Source organism: Toxotes jaculatrix, chromosome 8 (assembly GCF_017976425.1).
Source record: "Toxotes jaculatrix isolate fToxJac2 chromosome 8, fToxJac2.pri, whole genome shotgun sequence".
Lineage (NCBI taxonomy): Eukaryota > Metazoa > Chordata > Actinopteri > Toxotidae > Toxotes > Toxotes jaculatrix.
In genome coordinates this window covers 14948336-14970669 of record NC_054401.1, presented here as the reverse complement: position 1 = coordinate 14970669, position 22334 = coordinate 14948336, and the positions used below count along the sequence as shown (strand labels likewise).

The 22334-nt window shown below is 40.9% G+C and overlaps 1 protein-coding gene across 2 annotated transcripts in view; it reads right to left on the bottom strand.

Annotated features, from left to right (window-relative positions):
* Positions 1–22334, bottom strand: part of ptprub (protein tyrosine phosphatase receptor type Ub) — a 156418-nt gene that overhangs the window by 20272 nt on the left and 113812 nt on the right. Inside the window, exons 13-19 of one of the 2 annotated variants that reach the window (XM_041043968.1) lie at positions 17490–17526; positions 13910–14048; positions 12902–12925; positions 12469–12623; positions 11584–11771; positions 3727–3799; positions 3530–3606 (exon numbers count right to left, since the gene is read on the bottom strand). In XM_041043968.1, coding sequence (XP_040899902.1) covers positions 3530–3606; positions 3727–3799; positions 11584–11771; positions 12469–12623; positions 12902–12925; positions 13910–14048; positions 17490–17526 — 693 coding nt within the window. The remainder of the gene's footprint in view (positions 1–3529; positions 3607–3726; positions 3800–11583; positions 11772–12468; positions 12624–12901; positions 12926–13909; positions 14049–17489; positions 17527–22334) is intronic. The other variant, XM_041043969.1, reaches the window with a different exon arrangement.

The following is a 22334-nucleotide window of genomic DNA, read 5'->3' as shown; positions in this document are numbered from 1 at the left end:
CTCTACAGCCTCGAGGGGAATAAACACCACAAAGACCACCTGAGGGACTTTGAGCAAGCAAACCGTTGAAAGGAACTCCTCCTGAAAATAAGTACTGCTTATCTAACCTCGCGGGGTAGATGAAACGCCTGCTTCCGAGATTCTACGAAGACATCTCCTAGAAAACTGCATGCATGTTGTGGTTCACTCTGTGTCGTCATTTTGGAGCAGCTGGAAGGATAATTGATGCCCCAATTACCTTGCATGACTCTGTGGAGTGGAGAAGGCAGGTCTGGAATAATCTGAAAAAACTCCCAAGCCTACCGGCTCTCATCAAATCACCGTGATGGGGCAATCCATGTTGATAACAGTTGTTATCTTTTTTTGCAGAGGACATCTTCCTAATATGTCGAGTCCATCCATGTTGCTGACAGATGGCTAAACTGTATTGCATCCAGTCAGATAAACGGGGACATGTTTGAAATGGAGATGGATGACCAGTGCTGTGAGGCCTACTATCCACAATTCCTCTGGCCCTGGCCAGACACATCAGCATGAATGCTACCACTCCACCTAAAACGATTAGCAGAGCAACTAAACTTCCTCAGTCTTGGCCACTTATGAGAACTAACAAAGACAGCAGGGTCCTCTATTTGGACAGGAGACATCCCCTTGTGTTCATTTAAAAACATCAGTTAAAGGGCATGTTTTGTTTTTTTTTTCTTTGTCAAATGTGCACAAACCTGAAACACACTGACCTTTGAGCATTTGTGGATAGAAGATAGTGGAAAGAGGAGAGGGAAGTGGGAAGAGAAGAAGGGAAAAGAGCAAAAACAGAGCAATGGCAGGCAGAAGAACGAGCAGTGAAGTACTTACTTCCCTGTTAATCCGAATCTACAGGGTCCAAGGTCGAGGAAGTGGGGAGGGGAGTAGAAAAAGAAGACATATAGGCTAGTTAATGAAAGAAGCTTTTGGTAAATAGGAGTTAAAGACAGGTGGGAAGAGGTGTGTGTGTTTATGTTACTACTGCTCTAACTACCCTAGTCTACAACTTGCTTTTCAAATGAAAATTATTTTTAGTTTATTCATTCATGAGTTTATTAATTTCATGATGTTTCCGTTGTGTTAGGGATTTTTTTTTAAAGGAAGTAGAAAAAATATATGAAAATCTTACTTCCATCAGCTGTGAGAGTGTGGTTTTATCAGGTTTGGCTTATGGTGGGCTTGCAACAAGCAAACAACTCCACAACTGATACAGCTGTGGAGTGGGACAGGGGGGTCTATTTCGGGCATCCCTGGTTCTGTTAGTAAAAGTCCAATTCATTTTTCCCTTAGACAGTGATGCTCAGAGTTGGAGCACTTCTGCAGCTTGGATTAAAACTCCCCTGACTCATCTGTACAAAAAACAATTAACAGCTGCATTCGGCAGCTTCTTCGACAAAAAGCCAAGCGTTTTGAAATGGCTATCATTCTGACTCGCAACTCTGACTGGCTTCTTTTCCATGGCAACAACAGCAATGGCTCATGGGTATGGTAGTATTTAGAGCTGCTCAGCCATGCCAAATGAGACTCAAAAACAAAGTGGAAATAATTAAAACTGGTGCCAATGGAGCCGTTAGATCATCTGGGAGAGTCCTGTGTTTCTATGTTAAGGAACAGTGAAGATATCATATAAAGAAAAACTTGAAAAAGGGCCCCAGTGAGCCCTCCCATAGAAACTTTTGAAAGAACAAAAACTGTTCAGGCAGAACTTCCTGTGTGAATAATGGAGCCGATTACTAAGAGTAAGAAGCTGAGAAAATTAAGTTTTCAGGGCCTTTAAGGTAAGCAGCAAAGTACGGCATAACTAACGTTCTTACATTAGACAAAAGCTCATTAACAGTATGGCCGTGTGTGTGTGTGTGTGTGTCAAAGTTTGTATGTGTTTTGGGTTGTGTGGCCACGCTATACCTGTCATTAAAACCCTGTTACGCTTTAGATGCAGATGAAATATTAATCAGCAACAGCTGTGATGCACTGGGCTGCTCTGCTAGCTGTCAAACATATGCAAAGCTGCACGCCTCTTCAAGCAACACTCGCCACAGCCAAGCAAGGACTCACAGATTAAGTGACAGAGAAAGAGAAACAGGGAGCATGCACTTTCTCACCTCTGTTTTGAAAGTGTGATAATATTTCAGAGGGAGGAAAAACTTTTCCATTTAACCTCTGGTGAAATAATCACAGGCTGTCCAAAATATGATCTGCTGTGGCTAAGTAGTTACTATTCAGCCTGCCGGGTCAGCAGTGTCAGGGAGTAACATCACTGACACTGACACTGTAGTGGCTGCTGAGTGGTGTTTTCCCTCTAATGCCTGCACCTCTGTGCCCTTAACGCTAATGGAGACCCTCACAATAACTACAGCCCTAACAGCAGGCCAGGTTTTTAATGCCCTCTCACTATAATGAACTCTCTAAAAGCATCTCACTACTACCCATTCTCTACAGAGAAATAAAAGAGAGGAAAAAAGCCCTGTAGTGTCAAGCATTTTGATGATACAATTTGGCTTAAAGGAGGAATCCACCAAAAATCAAGTCAACTTATGCACCGGGTAATTTTCTCTCACTGAAAAAAAACTAAAATAATACCAGTTCTTTTTCAGATATATTCTTTATAAAGCTTTTGAGTGAGACATGATCTTATCGACCTCATACAGCAGTGGGAGCACATCAGCGTGCCTCAACTTCTCACAGAACGTCACATTCACTTTACAGTAGTCCCAAAGAGAGGCATGCAAAATAAATCTTGTGAGATAAAGAAATCCTATCAGATTGCCAGACTTCCCTTGACATAACTCAAATAACTCAAATGACAAGCAGCAACTGAGGACTATGACAGCAAATTCACAGGGGAACCAAAATACAAGTTTCTACCTACAGTATATCTGGTAGTAAAATAGCATTTTCCCCAAAATCTAAGTTGATTTCTTTTGTTAATAACTTCTGCTTCTTCTGCATGCTGAATAAACACAGCCTCCTTTAGCCTTTATGAATGAAAGCACACATGAATGAGACTGTGTGAGACACATTAGCAACATATACATGTATTTCATATGATTAGTGAGAATGTTACTGTGGCACTGCATGTGTGGCAGACAGTTAAGGTGAACAGTGGAAAGGATCATCTCCTCCAGGCCCATCTACAGATTGAATAACATCAATCATGTCTATTTAATTTAGGGGGATTTGTGGCATCTTACCGAAACGTTCATCTCCTCTGCAAGATATTAAATGCATTTATTCCACTCTGTTTTAATAAAAGTGATAGCTGTTAGTCTGGGTCAGGGATTCGGAGCATCAATTGACAACCACGGCATCTGGCAAAACACTGCTCGGAAGGGTGTTTGATTGGATGAAAGCTTCCAGGTGAAAGTGGGCCAGCAGACTGGTGGGCTTACAGGAATGAGAGAGATGGACTGTGGCTTTGCAGGGTGTGAGAGACAAAGAGTCTCCGCAGAGGCTGGCTATTTGTATCCCATGTCAAACAGAGGCAGAAAAACAAGATTAGACTTACATCAATGTAGTTAGCGTTGATGTAGTCTGAGTTGGGATCTCCCAGGAGAGGGTGGAGCTTGACTCTGTGGCGGTCATCTGAGACAGATAAAAATAAAAAGAGCAGAGGAATGTTGAGATACAAAGTTTTAACAATATTTTTTGTCTTTTTTTCTCCCTTTTTTTTAATGCAGGATAAAATGGGTTATAATGACTTACATCCCAGCAAGGTGTCATGCCTCCCTTTGGTTTTGTCCTTTTTCTTTGTGCAGTCCCAGCCATCAAAGAAACTCTGCAGGAATAAAGAAACTTTTGTTGCAGATTTCCAGAACAGAGTCTCTCTGTATTAACCATTCAAATATCTCAGATAAACATGATCACAGCTTCAACACACGTTTGCCTTTGTTTTATGGGCGATAAGGACATTTGTGTTTCATGGTTAGCATGATTAAAGCTATCTGTACATCAGTACATTTCTCAAGTAGAGCTAAGGTTTAAATCAAGAGTCAATGTATCCTACAGAGACGAGAGAGGTTTGGTGCTTTATGCATGATATGCAATTAAACAAAACAGTGCCATGAGCATCGTGCAGTCCTTATTTGATTCTGGAGCCCTCATGACTCATGGACCTCCAATTGCACCTATGCTTGTTAAAGCCTTCATTGCTGTAGGTTATGGTTAAAATTTTAACCCAGTGGCTATAATCCCACTGGGTTTATCACAGCATAGGCTAATGGAGGTACTGGCAATTACATAACTCACAAATTGACCAATCACTGAACTCTTCCCTAAAACTGCGATTATCCAATCACAGCTTAGCAACCATAACAAGGCAGAGCAGATCTGTCAAACTTTGGATTTCAAAAAACATGCCAAAGTATTGTACATGAGGTTGTAGAAGAAAAATTATTTTTTAAAAGAGTTTGGAGGGTTGTGTAGTTTTTTTTTTAAGCCTTTCCAACACCAAAAACACAAAAGACAAGATGTCTTAAGACAAAAGACAACAGCACGTTTGACTGTTCTGATCTAAGCTGCACTTAGGTGCATTATATACTTATCAATCATCCCTCATAGAAATCACTATTTGGTGAGATGAATGTTACTAACGGTGAAGGCAGAGAAAGTGTTTACAACCTGCCGGGTGGATGGCTGCTCAGCCGTATTATAACACATCATACTCATCATACACCTGTCTGCATGGATGCACTGGCGAGCATCCATGCACTCTCACACGTCGTCATAAGCCACTTTTAAGCGTCCACTGTGGGGCCAAATTAAACCTGTAAACAGCCCCTTCAGATCCACCTACAAACCCACACACACATACAAAAACATACACACACATCTATACCAGTCAACCCCCTGTGGTTTTCAGGCACTAGGGGAATCTGGTGAAACTCTGCCCAAGTCTGCATGCTGAGCAGGGGATTACAACGCAGTTCTCCCCACAGAGAGCCAGGAACCAGCCAAATCCTGCCTGGGATTACACCCTCCTCCTCACGTTTTCCTCCTCTTTTCATGCACTCTCTCTCGGGGTCTGTCTGTCTGTCTGTCTGTCTGTCTCTCTCTCTCTCTGAATCCCTTGTTCTCTTTACCTCCTTCTACCTCTCTTCATCATTCTTCATCATCACTTCTCTCCCTGTCCACCTCTTCCATTTTTCTCCTCCTCTGTCTCTTACATTTTTGACACTAGACCTCTTTGTTTCTCTGCTCCCACCACTCCTCTGCTTATCCCTCTAGAGAGAGGAGAGAAGCAGGGAGAGGAAAAAAACAAGAAGAAAAACTGTGAGAGAGTGGCAGTATATTGAAGGGAAGAGAAGGGATACAACACAGACCCGTGGAAGATTGATTAGAAACCCTCATCGGCAGGGATCAGTGGGGTGGGTTGTTTAAGAGGATCATATGAAATGAGCAAAATGAGATGAAAGAAATTATGACAAGTGCAGTCCTGAACTATTTACGCTATTACACCTTTAAAGCACTTTGCGCTATCAACAGCCCACTAGATTTTATCATGTGCTTTATTGTTTCAATAGCAAAGCAACAGTGGACATGCTGTTCTCCACAATTTCCCTTTCAGAATCACTCAATAACTGTAATGTCACCTCGCTTTGACCTGCAATTTTTTTTCACCTGAGTAATTTTTAAAGTGCCACAAACACAGTGATGAGATTTATAATCCCTCCACATTCAGTCAAAATCCAATCAGATATGTCTGAGATGTTACATATAAACTTATCGAAAATTGAACAGAATATTCTAGTCAAAAAATAAAGTATGTCTGATTTGTGCTGCCAAAAAGGAAGCATGAAGTAGCTGCTGCTTTTCTAAAATAAGGATGGTAATTCAGTAGCCCCTGCAGCAACGTTTGAGCTCTCCAATAAAGCTTTGCTGTTGTTTGCTCATAGGTTTCTGCAGTGAGAATAATATCTTTATTATTTAACTTTATTAAAACAAAAAAAATCATTGAGAGCTGGCCCTCTCAATGATATAAAGTAAAAAGATACAAAATAATAAAAGATACAAAGTGAACGAAAACAAACAATTAAATGTAGCACATAAATACAATTAATTAAAAAAATACTAGACACAAAAGTCTAATCAGTTAAAATTGAAGCAAACAGAAGCTGAATGATTTGTCATTTTAATATTCAATTTCAATATTTAAATTGACCAAGGGTTACCAAAGAACTAATATTTAGGGTAGTGCTGCACGATTTGATGAAAACGTGCGATTGCGATTATTGTGGACAATATTGCGATTTGCGATTACGATATTATAAATGAATGGTGTCACGAGTCCACTTGCTTGAATATCAGGGACAACACAGAATAATGTTAGTTTGTGTATTTCTCAACTCAAAAGATACACATGACACACACCAAAAAAAACAAAACCTTTAGATTACAGACTGTTTGTTCCAAATAACGTAATATCAAATATTAAAAAAGGGTACTTGGTTGGGCTTTTATTTGCATGCACTCGTCGATTTTTTCTCTGTGTTGTCTCAAATGTATATAGCGATTGTTCGTATTACCTCGGGACGTAGCAACTTTAGCTTTGCAGGTTTTACACAGCACGTCTTGCTGTTCAGGGTCGTCATACCTGAGTCCACAGTATCGCCATACAACAGAAGTAGCATTTTTTTTTTCGCCACCAACTCTGCTTGTCCCTCGTGTTCCTCCTCAGCGTCCATGTCGTTCACTACTGTTTGCTGAACGCCGGGTAGTCACGTGACCATACCTGCGGCTGCCCACAGCGTGTGGATGTGCCGTTGATTACTCCACATTGGTTTACATTTAATCGCAAATCGCAGTCTTTTATGCGGTTACGTAATCGCACAGCGTGACATCGCGATTGCGATTAGATTAATCGTGCAGCACTAATTTAGGGTTGCTCCTTAAAGAGTCATAAAAACTAAAAGAAGAGCTCAGTGCAGATTTGAAGGACACGCAGTGCAAACCAGTCATTTGACCAAGTTTGATGTGATCCAAGGCACCAGTCATGCATAGAAGTGATATAAGATGGCAGTTTCCCAATAAGGGCCTTGTAGATAAACAAATACATATGCCTATCACGTCTTTCAGACAGAAAAGACCACCCAGCTTTTTCATACAGGACGCCATGATGAGTACTATAAACATCACCAGTAATAAACTTTAGGGCAGAATGATAAACAGCATCCAAGGGTTTAAGAGTGGAGGCAGAGGCGTGCCTATAAATCACATCGCCATAATCCATAACAGAAAGACAGCTTCAACAATCTTCAACAAAATTTGGCTCTATTTCTATACAAAAAAAAAAAAACAAGATTATTGTAAGTACAAGACTGTCATTGATTGACTGATATTTGATGTAAATTTGTCATCTATCCAAATACCAAGATATTTATAATTCTGTAAATTTCTAAACAGTGGATCCTTGTACAGTAGAAACATTAAAAGTTTTTGCTTCCTTTATCTCTCGTTCTAGAGAACATTAAAGTAATGTTACAGGGGCTCCAGAGCTACCTGAGCAGAATCAGCAATACAGTGTAATACTGTGTTATCTGTATGCAAATGTGCATGGAAGTTATATATAAAATATAATATGAAATGTAAAAGAACTGGACCAAGAACTGAACCTGGTGGGACACCCTTAGTTATCTGTAAAACTCTGAGCGAATAGCTCCCAAGTTCACTGGCTGCTGCTGATCAGACAGGTATTCCAGGATCCAAGCACAAGGACTTGAACTAAAACCAATATGACTACAGTGACAGCACCTGCCACATATACAAGCCCCTTTACAACTCACTGTAAATCCTTGATCAATGTTTTTACAGAACGTAGGTATTCTTCAGGGAAATAAAACCCTATACCTACCAGGGGAGTGTAATATGATACTCTCATCATTTTCCTTCATAATAGAGAGAGACACTCCATCAAAACACATACTCCAACACACAGGGGGGAAAAAAACACAAAGAGGTGTGTATTGATTTTTTGAGTGGAGTGTGTTTTGCCTGTAAGGGACAGTTTAATGAGTCTACAAGCAGAGTTCCAAAGGGGGAAACCATGAACCAGAGACAAAAGATGTTTTCTCTTTTTCATGGATGCCATAGGCCGTGGGTGACAGGGTTGGACTTCTCCCGCGGGTGTGATCTCAACTCTCAGCCACAATCATTCCACTGGGGAGAGGCATTCAGAGATCTGGGCCCTTCATTATGTGCCATGAATCATACGACTAGAGATAGCAGCCTCTGCAACAGCAGGAGGGGGATAAGCAATGTTCTGCAAATGAAAAATGTTTGCACTTACGGTTCAATTCAGGACCAAAACTCCCTTGTGCATTGGTAAAAAAGAAACTAACCAAGCAGTGATCTGCCAAGCAAACTGAAGTGAAGTACGACAAATCACAGTGGTGGTATGAGCACACTGAGAACAATTCCTGGTAAGTTCCTCAACAACGACTTGGCAATTAACAGTAAGTTTGAATTATTAGTAATTCTCTACCTTTTCAATTTCAAGCCAGTGGGACAAAATACTCAGTAGATGACAGGATGTTTGATTTGGTCCATCCAGAAGGGTTTTAAGGATCTGAGAATCACCAGGATTATGGCGCATTGCCAGACTTCTGCTGTGAGAAGGTCCCATCTTCTGACCTCCAAATATCCGTCCTATATCAGAGTCATTTGCTTGATATTTTTGTCACAACTGTAAGAAATCGAATGAGCAAAATTGTGCCTGTGGCCAACATCAAGAGCGAAATAAATACCTTATAATGTGAAATGTCTTTCTACAAAACAAAATCTAGTGGGCACCTTTCATGGCTGCTCTATGCATCACAGTCTCATGGTTACCTTTACCAATTAGAGAGCATTTTTGCTGCATCACATTCTGAAAAGGGAGATAAAGGCTAACACTGCTGTCGGGAGGAGGTTATGTGGAAGTTGTAGGACATGGGAAACAAGAGCTCTCTTTTCTCACATTCCTCCCTCTGCACCCTTTCATCTTTCTTTCCTTCCCACTCAAACCTCCCAGACTCCCCTTTCCTCTCTTTGCCACCCTACGCTCGGTGAGCAGCGGAGAAGGAACTCACTTTCTAGAGCACCTCCAGAGACGTTTAACCTCATCAGGTCTGCCCCCATGACAGAGGTCTTCCTTGGGTCCAAATGAGGATGATTTATTCATGCGCTCAGAAACAGTGTGATCCAGCTGCCTTTTTAACCCTGCTAATTAATTTCAGTGGGTGGTGAGGAGGGGGCGCCTGGATTATGTCAGAGGAGAATTGATGGCCTCCACTCTCGTACGTACCACTCCAACTAACATGGCTTCTTTAAGTTAGCAGTTATTAACAACATGTAGTAATTGCGCATGGTCCTGCTTACTACTGAGTATCACAACCTGGTAAGAAGAGAAGATTTATACTTGTTGGAACTTGAAGAAACTCAAGTCACAGCTCTGAGTTTGAGCGTATAATCATGCAGCAAAACACAATCACTCTGTCTGCCATTTGTGCACTGTGTCTTTAACTTGTTTTTGCTGTGACTGTTCTTTTATATTCTTTGTGTGTGTGTGTGTGTGTGTGTGTGTGTGTGTCTACACAGCAAATCAATTTCCTTTGGGGATAATAAAGTTGATCAATCACTCACACAGCAGCTCCCACAAGATATTTTGGAAGTTGTCAGAAGTCCACCAAGAGGATTATTTTCAGTGATATGTCAGTTATCTATGACAGATTCGGCGCTGGTTCAGGACAAAATCTGCACTTCTCATATGTGGGGCTTGACATCAGTCTCTTCCACCATGGGTACCTCTGTCTAGCTCAACTTCCACTACTGAGCATAGAGGCTCAGACACAGCCAGAATTATCAAGAAGAGCCTGCAGCACAGAGGGTTTGTCTATAAGGTTTACAAGCTCCTCAAAAATACTTCTTCCACCTTATAACAAAGGCTCCAATTAAGGTCAACCACTTCTGCTGAGGAAAGCCAGGGTACTAACCTGCTTTCCCTCCTGGGGCACTAAGTAGTGTTGCAAAATCTCTTCTAGCCACAGTTTCACTTCTTCAAATACTACACCAGCAGCCCTTTTAACTTCCCAGTTTCCTCTGCTGGGTTAGGAGTGCCCAGGTTAACCAGGCATGGAAGTACATTCAGTGTAGCCATGTCCCAGACCTTATGCTGAAGAGTGAGCTAACCCACAAAGCACAGCTTTGTCTTTGCTACAACCTCCCCTATGGCATCAAGCTTCAAGCAGTAAGTGAAAGAATGAGATCATGGATAAAAGAGGCTAAAATAAGTTTGTATTTTTTTATGCATGGTGGTGCCCTCAGTAGGGCAAGGAGCTCAACAAACCTGGGGGAACCTTGGTGGTGAGACACTGCTCTTGCACAATAAAATAAGTACTCTCTTCAACTGGTAAAGAAGACCCTGGGCCACATATTCACTGGTATACTGGCATACTGGACTGAGAGGAGACCTCAAGATAGAACTAGGACATGTTAGGGAGGTGATAGTTTCCACCTGGAAACACCTGGAAAACCCCTGAAGTAGAATCTTCCTGTTGTGACCTCAACCCAGTTCAGGTGCTATGAAATGGACAGATGGATTGATGAGCTGCAAGCTTTTAATTTAATAATTAATTGAAAGATTAGTAACATTAGCTATTGTATAGGGACCAGTGAAGCACCTGTTATTCATATCCAATAACCAGCAGTTTCAATGAAGACGGTGACCTTGTGCATCATTGAGGAAAGCAGGCGGAGCTACTTCATGTTTAAGTGTCTCTGACTCTCTATTTCAATGACACTTCTTTGGTGTTCCACGTCTCTAAAGTCCCTCTACCACAACAGTTTCAGCATGACACTAGTGTTTCTGCAGCTGCTACACAGAACACTTTAGAAAACACTCCACACAGGAAGTGGGAGACATCATGCAGGAGACATTGCTCTCCCCATGGGAACTGAGATGCTATGACATCACTAACAACCTTGGTACAAAAACGAATAAAGCCTTCAGTAAGTCTCACATACTTGAAAGTAACTCGGCCACTTTCTCATTTGCAGCAGTGGAATTAAAATAAAGGTGAAAAAGCCTCCAACCGCGACATTGTATCATGCATCCCACCGCACTGTTCTTGCCTCTAGTTCTCTCACTTGGAACAATCAAATGGAACAATTACAGTCATGATGTTGAATAGTGTTCTCTGGATATTTATTTATTTTCTTTTATCTCTACTGATATTGTATTTATTATTATCTTTTATTTTTAATTTTTTTTGTTTCTATACATTCAGAGTGGAAGGCAAAGGAAGAATTTCACTGTAACTGTGGGTATGACAATAGACTCTTTGATTAAATTTACCGTGAACATTGGCTGATAAAATAAATAGTGTGAATACAGACATCTTACATAACTCTTTTCTTTAGTACAATGCAGCCCTAAAACCTCTCTTTGATAACTGTTCATGGTTCTTGACACTAAAGCACCAGCAGCCATGTTTTGTACTGCTGTTCATTTCACGTTCTCAGAGTGTAAGAGTAAACGCTGCCTATGTTGTCAGAGTGTAAGTGAGGAGTTTAATAGAGCCCCTTCACCTCATATTCCTGTTTAAAGCCGTAGCCCTCGGCAGTCTTCATCTGGTTGATGTGCTGGAGGAGGTCAGCCACTCGAACCGCAGGGTGGAGCTGCCCTGTGTGGTAGGGGGAGCCTTTACGTCCACATTGGTGCCTTGGGGAGCCTCCCAGCAGGCTGCTGGCCTCGTTCACTGAGCTCCGAGCATCACCTGAACCAGACACAGATACATTTGCAATTTTGGTGCAGCTGCAGGTGGAAAAATTCATGTACAAGACGGGTTATGGCCTAAAACATTAAACATCTTTTGTGGCACTTTTTGCTTTTAGTCTGGGATGTTATTAGAGATGTCTCACTGCATGCTGATAGTGACACATACAGTTTATTTTACAGCGGCATCACTTTGATAAGGTTTGCCTCTGCAAAGGTGCCTTTATAATAGATGCTATGTAGAAGTGACAGCAGCTCTGTCTCTGATGACATGTGAAGAAGACCAGGATCTGTATCAACTTCTGAGTAAACACATCTGTTTTTTCCCCTTTTCTGTGAGACTGACAATATTAAAAAGGAGATCAAGATGAAAAGTTCTGACAACAATCACAAACAATTTCCTTTGATTCATTCAAATGTGTTACTTCACTTGTGCAACTCTCTCTTTTATTTGTAGTCCTGTGAGATTCTTTGTGTATCAGTTGCAGGTGGTGAATAGCTGAGGGTACTGAAGGATATTTTTCATACAGGGTGATAACTATCTTTCAGAGTGATTCAGACATTTATGGAGTGAATGACTGATGGTCAAAAGATTACAAAATTGAAGAATGATGTATGTCAAGTTCTGAAATTGCATTATATTGTAGGTTTGTGCATGCTGTGCTGTATATGTGTGAGTCTTTGCGCATTTATCTTACTGCGTGTCCCGCAGGTGTGTGCATCCATGAAGGAAAGAGCCATTCTCTCATCCTCCTGTAGGGTGCTCTGGTCTGTGAAACTGCGCTCCATAGAGCCCATATGGCTCTTCTCCTGCCGATATGTGATGGGTGTCTTATTCATGTTCACTGGTTTCCTATTGATGGATATAGAAGAGAATGGAGGGGACAATTGGCATATAGGGGAGATGGTAAAAGACAGATAGAGACAGCAGCAGAGAGAGGAAGAAAAAGAAAATTTTATGTTTAGTAAGGAACAACAAGGAGGTAATAACAGAGAAACAAAGAGAAAGGTGGTGATTAAGAGTAGAAAAGTATTGCTTTCCCTCTATGACTTATGATTGACAGCCAGAGCAAAAGCATGTATATGATGGATCACAAAATGATGGAAAAGCAAAGAGGTGGAGTCACTTACGGATAGTAAGAGTAGTAGTCCCTTCTGGTAAGAGTGCAGGAGAAGGAGGAAAAAAAATCAAGAGAAAGAAGAGATGTAAGATGAAAGCAATGTCAGCTGAGGGCAGAATGTACTGATTACAGTGAAAATGAGAACCACCCTCTTCATGAGCTCGGCTATGCAGGTGGCCACATGACACATGTCCCAACCAGGTGCTGACGGACCAAACCACAGGCAAACCAGAAAAATGTGCTTTTCCTTCGCTCGAATATGTCTCTGTGTTACACTTGAAGGACTAGACCACGTGGCTTCCTGTCACAGCAAATTTAGCAATCAATTCCCTAAGAGCGAAATTCACGGTGGCTTAGCCGAGGAACTCGGGCTAATGTGCAGAGCAGTGGAGACTTTCACAATCAACGTTATTCAATACTAGCCTGGACGCTGTGTCAGCCATTTAATAATGATTGCTGAAGCCCTGAGTAACTTCACATTTGGCATGGCAGGTTCTTTAGATTTCAGTATACCTTATTTAAGTAAGACAGGTTAAGCCTTGTCTGGGACTTTGACTGAAGCTGGCCAACAACTGCAGCTAAATTACTGCAGAGCCAGAGGTGTGGATGAGCTACTGTAGACCTGTGGGATCATTGGCTAATAATCTCTAAAAGCACCTTTTCCTTCCCAATTACCATCTCATTTAAGGGTCAGGCCTCTGCTTGGTGTGCGTAATTAAGTGGCTAATTGAATTGCATCCGCCTTTAATTAAATACTTCACACTCAGATAGGCTCTGCAGATGAGAGTTGTTTGGTCCCTCTGGTGCACCATAAGGGAGTGAAAACAATGCAGCACTGGCTGTTGGTCCAGCATCTTTCCTAAACAAGCGTGACCTTTCAGAAAGTTCAGCAAGTATGAAAACTGATTACTGAACTGTTCCAAAACAAAACATAAAGGAGAAATCAATGTGGGAGGTGTGGTATGATTGTGCATAATGAGGCATGTTTTGTGCTCAACGGCTATCAGCAGACGTTTACCCTTTCTTAATGATGATGATGACGGCACCCAGCAGGAGGATGAGGACAACCAGGCCTCCGGCGCACACCCCTAGAATCAGCCCCATCTCCTCAGAGTGCTGGGAAACCTCCAGAGCCTTGCGGTGATCTTTGCAGGCCGCTGGAAGCAGAAACAGAGATACACATTAAAAAGGCATAATGCAAACATAGTACAAAGGAATGAAGGTGCAGAAGAAGTGGTTCAGAGTAAAGTTTAAAGCAGAGTGAAAATTTGAATATAGAAAGCAAAATTGAAAATGCACAGCTTTGAAGAACTTCTCATTCATGCACATAAAACTTTTTTTCCCCTCACAAGCGCAGACTTTTCACATGACAATGCAGACATCGACACTGCTTATCCTGATGCCTGTGAAGAGATCTACTGAATCATAATAGTCTTTTTATTAATGCCAAACTTACATTTCACTAGTAGTTTTCAAGAGGTATTTCCAAATAGCAAAAATGAAAGAAATGTGAATAAAGACGTGATGCCTTGAGCTAGGCAGACAGCGGTTCTCTAAGTTGTCCAAGCCAACTAACCTGCAGTCCTCAGAGATGCATAATGACAACTTTGACAAACAAAATGATTGGCTCGCACGCAGAATAAAAGTTTGATTGTCTGAAAGGTTTTCAACCAACTAATTAGAACTATGTTTGACATTTGTGCTGATGTTTACAGAAAAGGAATGGAGAAGGAAAAACAGACTGCTATAAATTAGTGTAGAAGAGAAAACCATTTTCACAAGTGTTGCAAATGTGTCAAAGTAAAACGGGAAACTCATTTGCTAAGATTCATTAGTCACGTACAAAAAAACACATTGTTCTTCTCTCTATTGTTCATGTTAGAGTTGCACAATGGCATTGCAACAATAAACTGACTCTTTATGATATTGATATTGCACTTGTACATTTTCATTTCATGCACTGAACATGCACTGAAACTTTAGACGTGCATCTTTATTCAATACAGAATTAAATATTACATTTTTCCCAGTCACAAGTCATCCACACAGCCCTACATTATAATCTCAAGGTGCCCTGATGTCTGAGAGCTACTGGAAAGGTCGTAATCATAATAGCAGGTTATTCATTTCTCTGGTATAAAGCTTCATACTTATGTAAATGGTGCTGAGCAGTGGGCCTTTCTTTGTCTTGATCTAGGGGGCCCACTGATCTAGTTTTTTCTGTGTGTGTCAGCCTGTCCTCCAGGCCTTGACAGCCCTGAAACTAGCCCTTATGAGCCTATTGGAACAGCACAACCTATCTGGAGAGCGGTGGAAAGTCAGAGCAGGCCTGGGGATACAGCTCTATCTTGCAGCCTGCTGGGGAGGAATCAGATCTGGGGCAGAGGAAGTGAAAACAGAGCCATGTTTTAGCCCAACTATCTGTAGCCGTGGGCACTTTATGGGTGCTTCAGAACCCTTATCCTAAATAAAGATGAAAGTAGGACAATATCATTTCATTATTTGGCAGGATTTTTTAATCAATGATAGCAATGATGGGTGTCTGGCATATCTGAGCGATATGAAGAAGAAAAGAGAAAAGAAGTCATTGGCCTGATATTAGAGAGGAACTGTTCCCTCTAAAATTGTTCATAACATGGCTTTTTAAGTTGATATCCCCATGTAACATGTTCCAAAAACGTGACATTTTGGTGCATGCTGTTCAGTGTATTGACACCATATGTGACCGTTGTACTTAAGGTTGGTTACCATTTCATCAGATTGTGAATCAAAGATCATTTTTTGTGGTTCCTACTCTCACACAGGGACACACTATCATCCTAAGATGGCTTTGTGTCTGTGAGCTCCTGTAACTGAAAATAACAGAAACTTCAGGCCTGTCTGTAGGTGCTCCATTCAAAAAGCAGCGCCAGCCACAAACTTGGCGCTCGCTGTTTATTTTATGCTGTGACTTCATTTAAAATTACATCGACAAGTAAAATACAGGAGTAGTTTATAATGGCAAAAAAAATCTAGATGAGGAGGTGAAAAATCAATTTCACTTTTCTGACATTTTGGACAGATAAGGCAGTTTTGCCACATTTAGCCACAAAATTTCTATTAAGCCAAACACGAGCATGAAATGGATTTCCACATGAATCCATGCACCTGCCAGCTGCCCGATGGTGGAAATTGGCACTTAGAGGAGAAATGGAAGTCTGTTGTTGTGTTGAGCCTGCCAGAGGATCCTTAATTAAACTGTCACCTGGAAGTTGAAATGTAATCTCCAGCTTTGTTATCCAAGCCAGAATCATTTGCCTCCACTTTACTTGTGATGGGCTGCATGATAATAACGGCTTAGGAACCGATGATGCAGAGGCTATGTTAATGGTAGAGGGATCACAGAGATCTCAAACAGCAACAAAAAACCCTCTGACCTGTCGCACCTTGAAATTGGAAATCACCCCCCAGAATTTTTTTCCTATCAATTTGCTTTCCAGTTTTGTTTTTTTTTCAGTTACATCACCCTGCAAGTGGATGATGTAATGGTGGCAGTTTTTTAAATCATTACTTTCCATTGTGCATTTTGCTCCCCCATTTCTTTTTTTTATCTCCCTTTCTGTTCTCTCTGTTCTTGCTAATATCTAATATCTTGCTTTCTTACATAATAGAACTGAATCATTTTCACTGTTAGCGCTCCATTGTGCATTTCTTTCTCTCTTTCTTTCTTTGCTTAGTGTGAAAGAAAAGAGGCGAGGGTGGTGTAAAGCCCATTGCTGTGAGAAAGCATAATTAATCAATGCCCAACCGGGTGTCTGTGTGGGGCAGATGGAGTGAGACGCTGAGCTGAAACGGCTGGCCTTGCCTTTTGGCTTTATGCTTGAGGAGAGCCTCATCTCTTTCGTTTTTCACTCACAAAAAGAGGCCTTCACCAAAAAAGAAAGACACCCCGCCAAGTCAATTTACTTGCAAGGCTCTGCTTACTGTAGCGGTGCTATGAAAACTATAAATACATGACTTTTATTCACCATGATCTGACAGTGTACTATGGCACAGGGGCTCTCCTGCCATCAGGACTTAGAGTCAATTTCTCTGCCCTTTTCATGTCCCTTTGTATCCAAAAGCTGAGCTACAGAGAGGGAGGAGAGGGTTACGGGGTGTGAGGTGGGTGGGGGACGGGGGCTTTCTCATACAGCCAGGCCAAGGTAGCTCCATCTGGAAGTTTTGATCTGGAGGACCCTTCTGGACTGCACTGAGGTCAAAGCCCTCAGATGTAGCCGTCTAGTGGGCTGCTGATGAGAACAAAGAGACTGCTTTTGATATAGTGTGTCCCAGCGTCTGCCCCCAAACAAACAGGATGAAAGCCTGACCTCTAATCCCTCCCTGCTTGTTGCCCTTTTCTCTGAGGAAATTTTGTCCAGACCCCCACCTTTGTACATGAGAGAGAGGTGAATAACAGTGCAGTACAGACTGGTAAACCACGCCATCACAATTGCACCCTTAATTTCTTATCTTAGAAAAATAAAAAAGTAGGCACTATTTATTGCAAAGCACTTAGAAATGATGTAGGGAAATGTATTCAAGGTCACAGTGTTTTTTGGAGGAATGGGTTGAATTACCTTTGCGAGCAATGCGGATGCAGTTTATTCTTGATTCCTGAAAGAGAGAAAACACAGACATCAGAGGGGAGAGTGTGGTTTTGCATTTTGCATAAATGAGATGTGATAAAAGAAAGGAGGATGACATGAAGTACTGAGCTGAGACACACACATATATCATGTTGAAAATAAGACTATAACAGATAAAACACACACTCTGAATGAATATTGAAACATGATATTTACTCCCCAGCCGACAGGTGAGGTAACTCTGGACCACATCTGGAATCACATTACCGTTTCACCCTGACAGCATTTCTACCCTCTGTTTACTGAAATTATTAAACCTGTGTGGGTTGAAATACTCTTTCTTTAACAAAGAAAAAAAAAAAAGCATAATTTATTTTGTGATGGAGACACAGAAAAATGATTCAGACTAAAAGGACAAAATACCTCTGCCTTAAGAGTCCTATTGATGACTTTACAAGCTATCTAGAATCTGAGAGCTGTGTTGAAGTGTTTGAGAAGATTAGAGATTCTTGCTGAAGGAGGAAAGATGAGAGTTGAAAGGGGGAGAGCATAATTAAGAGGAGGGTTTCAGACCAATGCACAACCATGAAAAGGAATTAATTTTATTCAAATTTCAGCTGATGACATCGCAGTGTTATGAAAAGGACCTTTGTCAAACAGCGCTAATGAGATCCAAGACTGTAATCCAATTCTATCCTGCCACCTCTTGAAGGAGATGCATTATCAAATTAAGATTTACAGATGCTAATTCAGGCATTATGGGACAATCATGCAAATTTTCCCTTTCGGAAATGAGCGAAAAACGCTTTCCTCAAACTCCAGTTAAATTGCTTTTTTTTAAAAAAAATTGGAAATCCATTTCAGGCTGACAGACACTTAAACAAGTTCTTAACTTGATGGTTTGATCTGAAAATACAGAGTCAAACCATAGACAGTCATTTTATTTCCATAAAAATCAAATGGACAGATTCACTGAATGTAAACTTACTATTGGGAAATGGTAGTCCAGACTTATTTTGCCCTCTTTTATTTATTTATTTATTTATTGTCCTCTTTATTGAAAAGACAACAACAAAAACAGGGGTTCATAGAGGTTCATATGCCCCTCTTTTAAGAAGAATGCAATGTTTTTCATTCACTTTCATTATACAGTTAAGGCAGTAAGGTTAAGGCAACTGATAAATTAAAAAAAAAAAAAAAAGATGGCACAAGGCAGTCGTCCTTGTACTCTTTGAAGCAGCATATGATGTTTTCATTTCATCTAGTTCATAATGTGGCTAAGAATCATTTCCTTCTGTTCTAAGTATATAAACATACAGAGCCTTGAGGTCCTAACTCCAATAAAATGTCTTTTAATACAGGACAACAATAGTTACAGCCATGCTAGCAGATCTGCGAGGCTATATTTAGGCAGTGCCCTAAGCTCAATGCTAACATTAGCATGCTAACAAGTTCACTATGATAATGCTAACATGCTTATGTTGAGCAGGTCAGGGTTAGTATTACTATGTTAATTTGTTCACCATCTTAATGTAGCATGTCAGCATACTGACAATTGCAACACTAAAGTACATTTGCTGCTGATGGGAATGTGAGAAATGTTGAAGGTATTTGGTCATAATGCTCATAATCCTTGTTAAAAATGTTTCTTTTTCATCTACATTTACCAGCCACATAAACCAAAGGTATTCTGACACTGTGGCGTACTTTTTGGTGAAATAAAATTTGAATGTGGGTAAAAAGCTGCACTTAAAGTCGAGAAGTAGTACTGCCATTTGCATGATTTCATTTTTATTGGTGCTCTCCAGTATACACTGGTTTTAATTAGCAATCATTAATCAAATTGTTTAAAAGTGCATCCCTGGTTCATTTCTACTGTGTCTCTAGAAACGCTGACTGGTGACTTCGAGCTTTTGAGGGATTGACTCAATTACAGGAAACATTTTCCATCAGAAAAAGCAGATTCATCTTAACCTGCCTCCTCTGTGGAGAAAGCATTTGAAATAGTACATTCAATCATTACTTGCCTTGCCAAATTAAGACAGAGTACACTGGTGTCTATTTACTGTAGATGATTAAAAAATAAAATAATGTGTTATGATGGAGAGACGCAGATTCTATGACGTGCACATCTGAATCGTTGTGTTGCCGGCTCGTTGCCGATGAGTTAATTGGCAAGATCCAGATTGTGGGGACACACATCACATGTCTGGCCATGCTGTGCCAGTCATGCCAGAGGGGCTGGTGGTTCCTGGCAGTTTTAAATACAAAATACAAATGCCAACACACAACAAGGCTCTCACTCAAGGTTTTACAGTGTGTGTTTGTGTGGGGGAGATGTAAGTGTAGATGTTATAAATGGCCATGCTGTGGCCTGCAAAGCTACAGTCTGCATTCACAGTCTTTCAAGCACCTCTTTAGTTGGATCAATCAAAGCAATTAGAGAGGCGTGACAGCCACTCTCCAGATAATTAGCATGGGCAAATGCCAAATATTTTGGGTCCCATATAATGCTCAAATTATTCCCACTGCTGCCACTGTTGTCGAGGATTAGGTGCAATGTTGCCCGTCCACAAAGACATTAAAGACAAACACAAACTTACACAGACCATACAGACCCTGACTTATTATGCTGTACAATTAAATGATGAAATAGGCAGGCTGACAATTCAGTTTACATTTTAGTAAGGTGTACAGGGTGCAAACACTTCCAAGTGATTGCCAAACATGACAACTTTATCACCACTTCCATATGCAGAAACCTTTATCGGCAATTGTTTTATCCAAGTAAGAATGTGACTGTTTTCTGATGTTTCATTCTTAGAGGAGAACTGCTTTCACCGCCAGCTACCCTTTTAGTTGAAGAGCAGGTACAGTTTTTTCTAAAATGAGTGGGCATACGGTAATTATGTTCCCCCCTTCTGTATAAAGTCCCCCCCAAAAAAATTCTCCCATAAAAATATCCCACAGTACATGCATATTCTGAATGCATTTATGCTTCTGTGCAAAATCAAATTTAGAAAGCTAAAATTCTCTTTTTTGGCCTACATTTTTGTGACAGCGTGAGTACAGTGCTAAAATGTGAAAGGCCTGAAATTCATAATTGCACATGGAGGATAAGCGGGAAGACAAAATACAAAGGAAAATTCAAGATAGCACATTTAGCAATTGCTGCACCTTTCTAGTCCATACAGACTGCATGAGCCAAACTTGAACATCTGCTCTGTGGTTTTAATAGACTCTCTCATTAACATTTGTGTGACCACCATCAAAAGACTGTAAAATGAAAAAAAAATAATGTTAATAATATTAATAACAGTTAGAAGAATACGTTAGTGTCATATTATTTGTTGGTCTGGTGGTGGTTTAATTGCTGCTGTGTAAGGCTCCTTTATTTAATTTAACTTGATGAAATTAGCACTTTTTCTGCTGCAGTCCTCATGTGTCAGTTCATGTTGTCATTGCCCTGCTGTGACATGTCTTCTGTGCCTTGCTGTTGATGGGATATATGCCCCTCAACCACTCAACTGATATAATCGACTTGAATCACAAGCTTTTTAGCTGACATCCTAACTAAAAAGCCCTTAATAAAAAAAAACGACTTGTTCTTAAAAGAAGGAAACAATAAACCAACAATAAAGACTGCATCCACAAAGGCGAAGTGTCTGAAATATTGACATCAGAATCAAGCTAAGTCTGTAATTATGTGTTTGCAGAAGTAAATTTTGTAGGAGAAAATTTCTGACTGCAAATGAAATTGAAGTTGCTGCCCTCGCAGCACGTTGTTGTTATTTTAAGAGGAATTGTTTCAGTCCTGCAGGACCAACACCGGACTGATGCCCAGATTTCAACAGATTTCTGAATGCTACTGTATTTCCATGTGAAGGCAACAGTGTTTGAAAGACTGGGGACAGTGCTGGCTGTGTGATCTGGCACTGTGCTCCACTCATTGTGGGTCATGGATGCTGGCCCCCAGCCAGACAAAACAAAACCTAATCCCATCCGCCGGTAAAGCCAGGCCTCCCCTATCTAATCCCATGCTTAGTAGCCTAGTTGTGTGAAGTGCTCGCACTGCACTCCCCCCGTGTGTTTCTCCACTGGGGTGGAAAAAGGTGCCACTGGTGGGGATGAGCCACCCAGCTCTGTTCATGGGAGTTCATAATACAGAGACATCCAATGCAAAAAAAAAAAAGGAAAAAGAAAAGAAAGTGATTACAAAGTACCAGCTACTGACAGGACTCAAAAAGTCAAACAGAGCAGTAACCCAGCTTGCATGTATTTATTCCCAGCTGATGATCACAGAGGGCTGCATTGCCTACGGCAACATTTCTCAGCTACATTGCCACAGTCTGTGAATATTGAAGCAGCAGCTTTCTACCTCTGATCATCTGCACCTGTGCCCAATTATCCTTAAGTAATTGCCTCACCCAGGTAGCAGCTCTTCCTGTAATGGAATTTGGAAAGGTAATGTGGCGTCCTTCGGGTATGACTGGAGACTGGAGGGCTTTGTGTGCACAGGATCGGTGAAATGGATGGAAACACAACAGTGTGGAATCACACGCCGTTTCCCAGCTAAAAGGTCTACCAACCAAGATTCACAAGCTTTTTGTTTTGTGGATACAAATGCAGAAATGTAAAAGCTTTAAGCATGGTTTCGTGTTACCATGGTCTACAATCACTGGCTCTTCAAAGATACTCCACTGATTAACTGCATAAAGAAAGAGAGTATATAATAATGAGAGGCCTGCTGAATGAAGGACATGAGGTAACAGGACAGAAAAGAAAGGAATAGGAGAGAATATGAAAAGAAGAGAAAATGAAAGACGAATTAAGTGA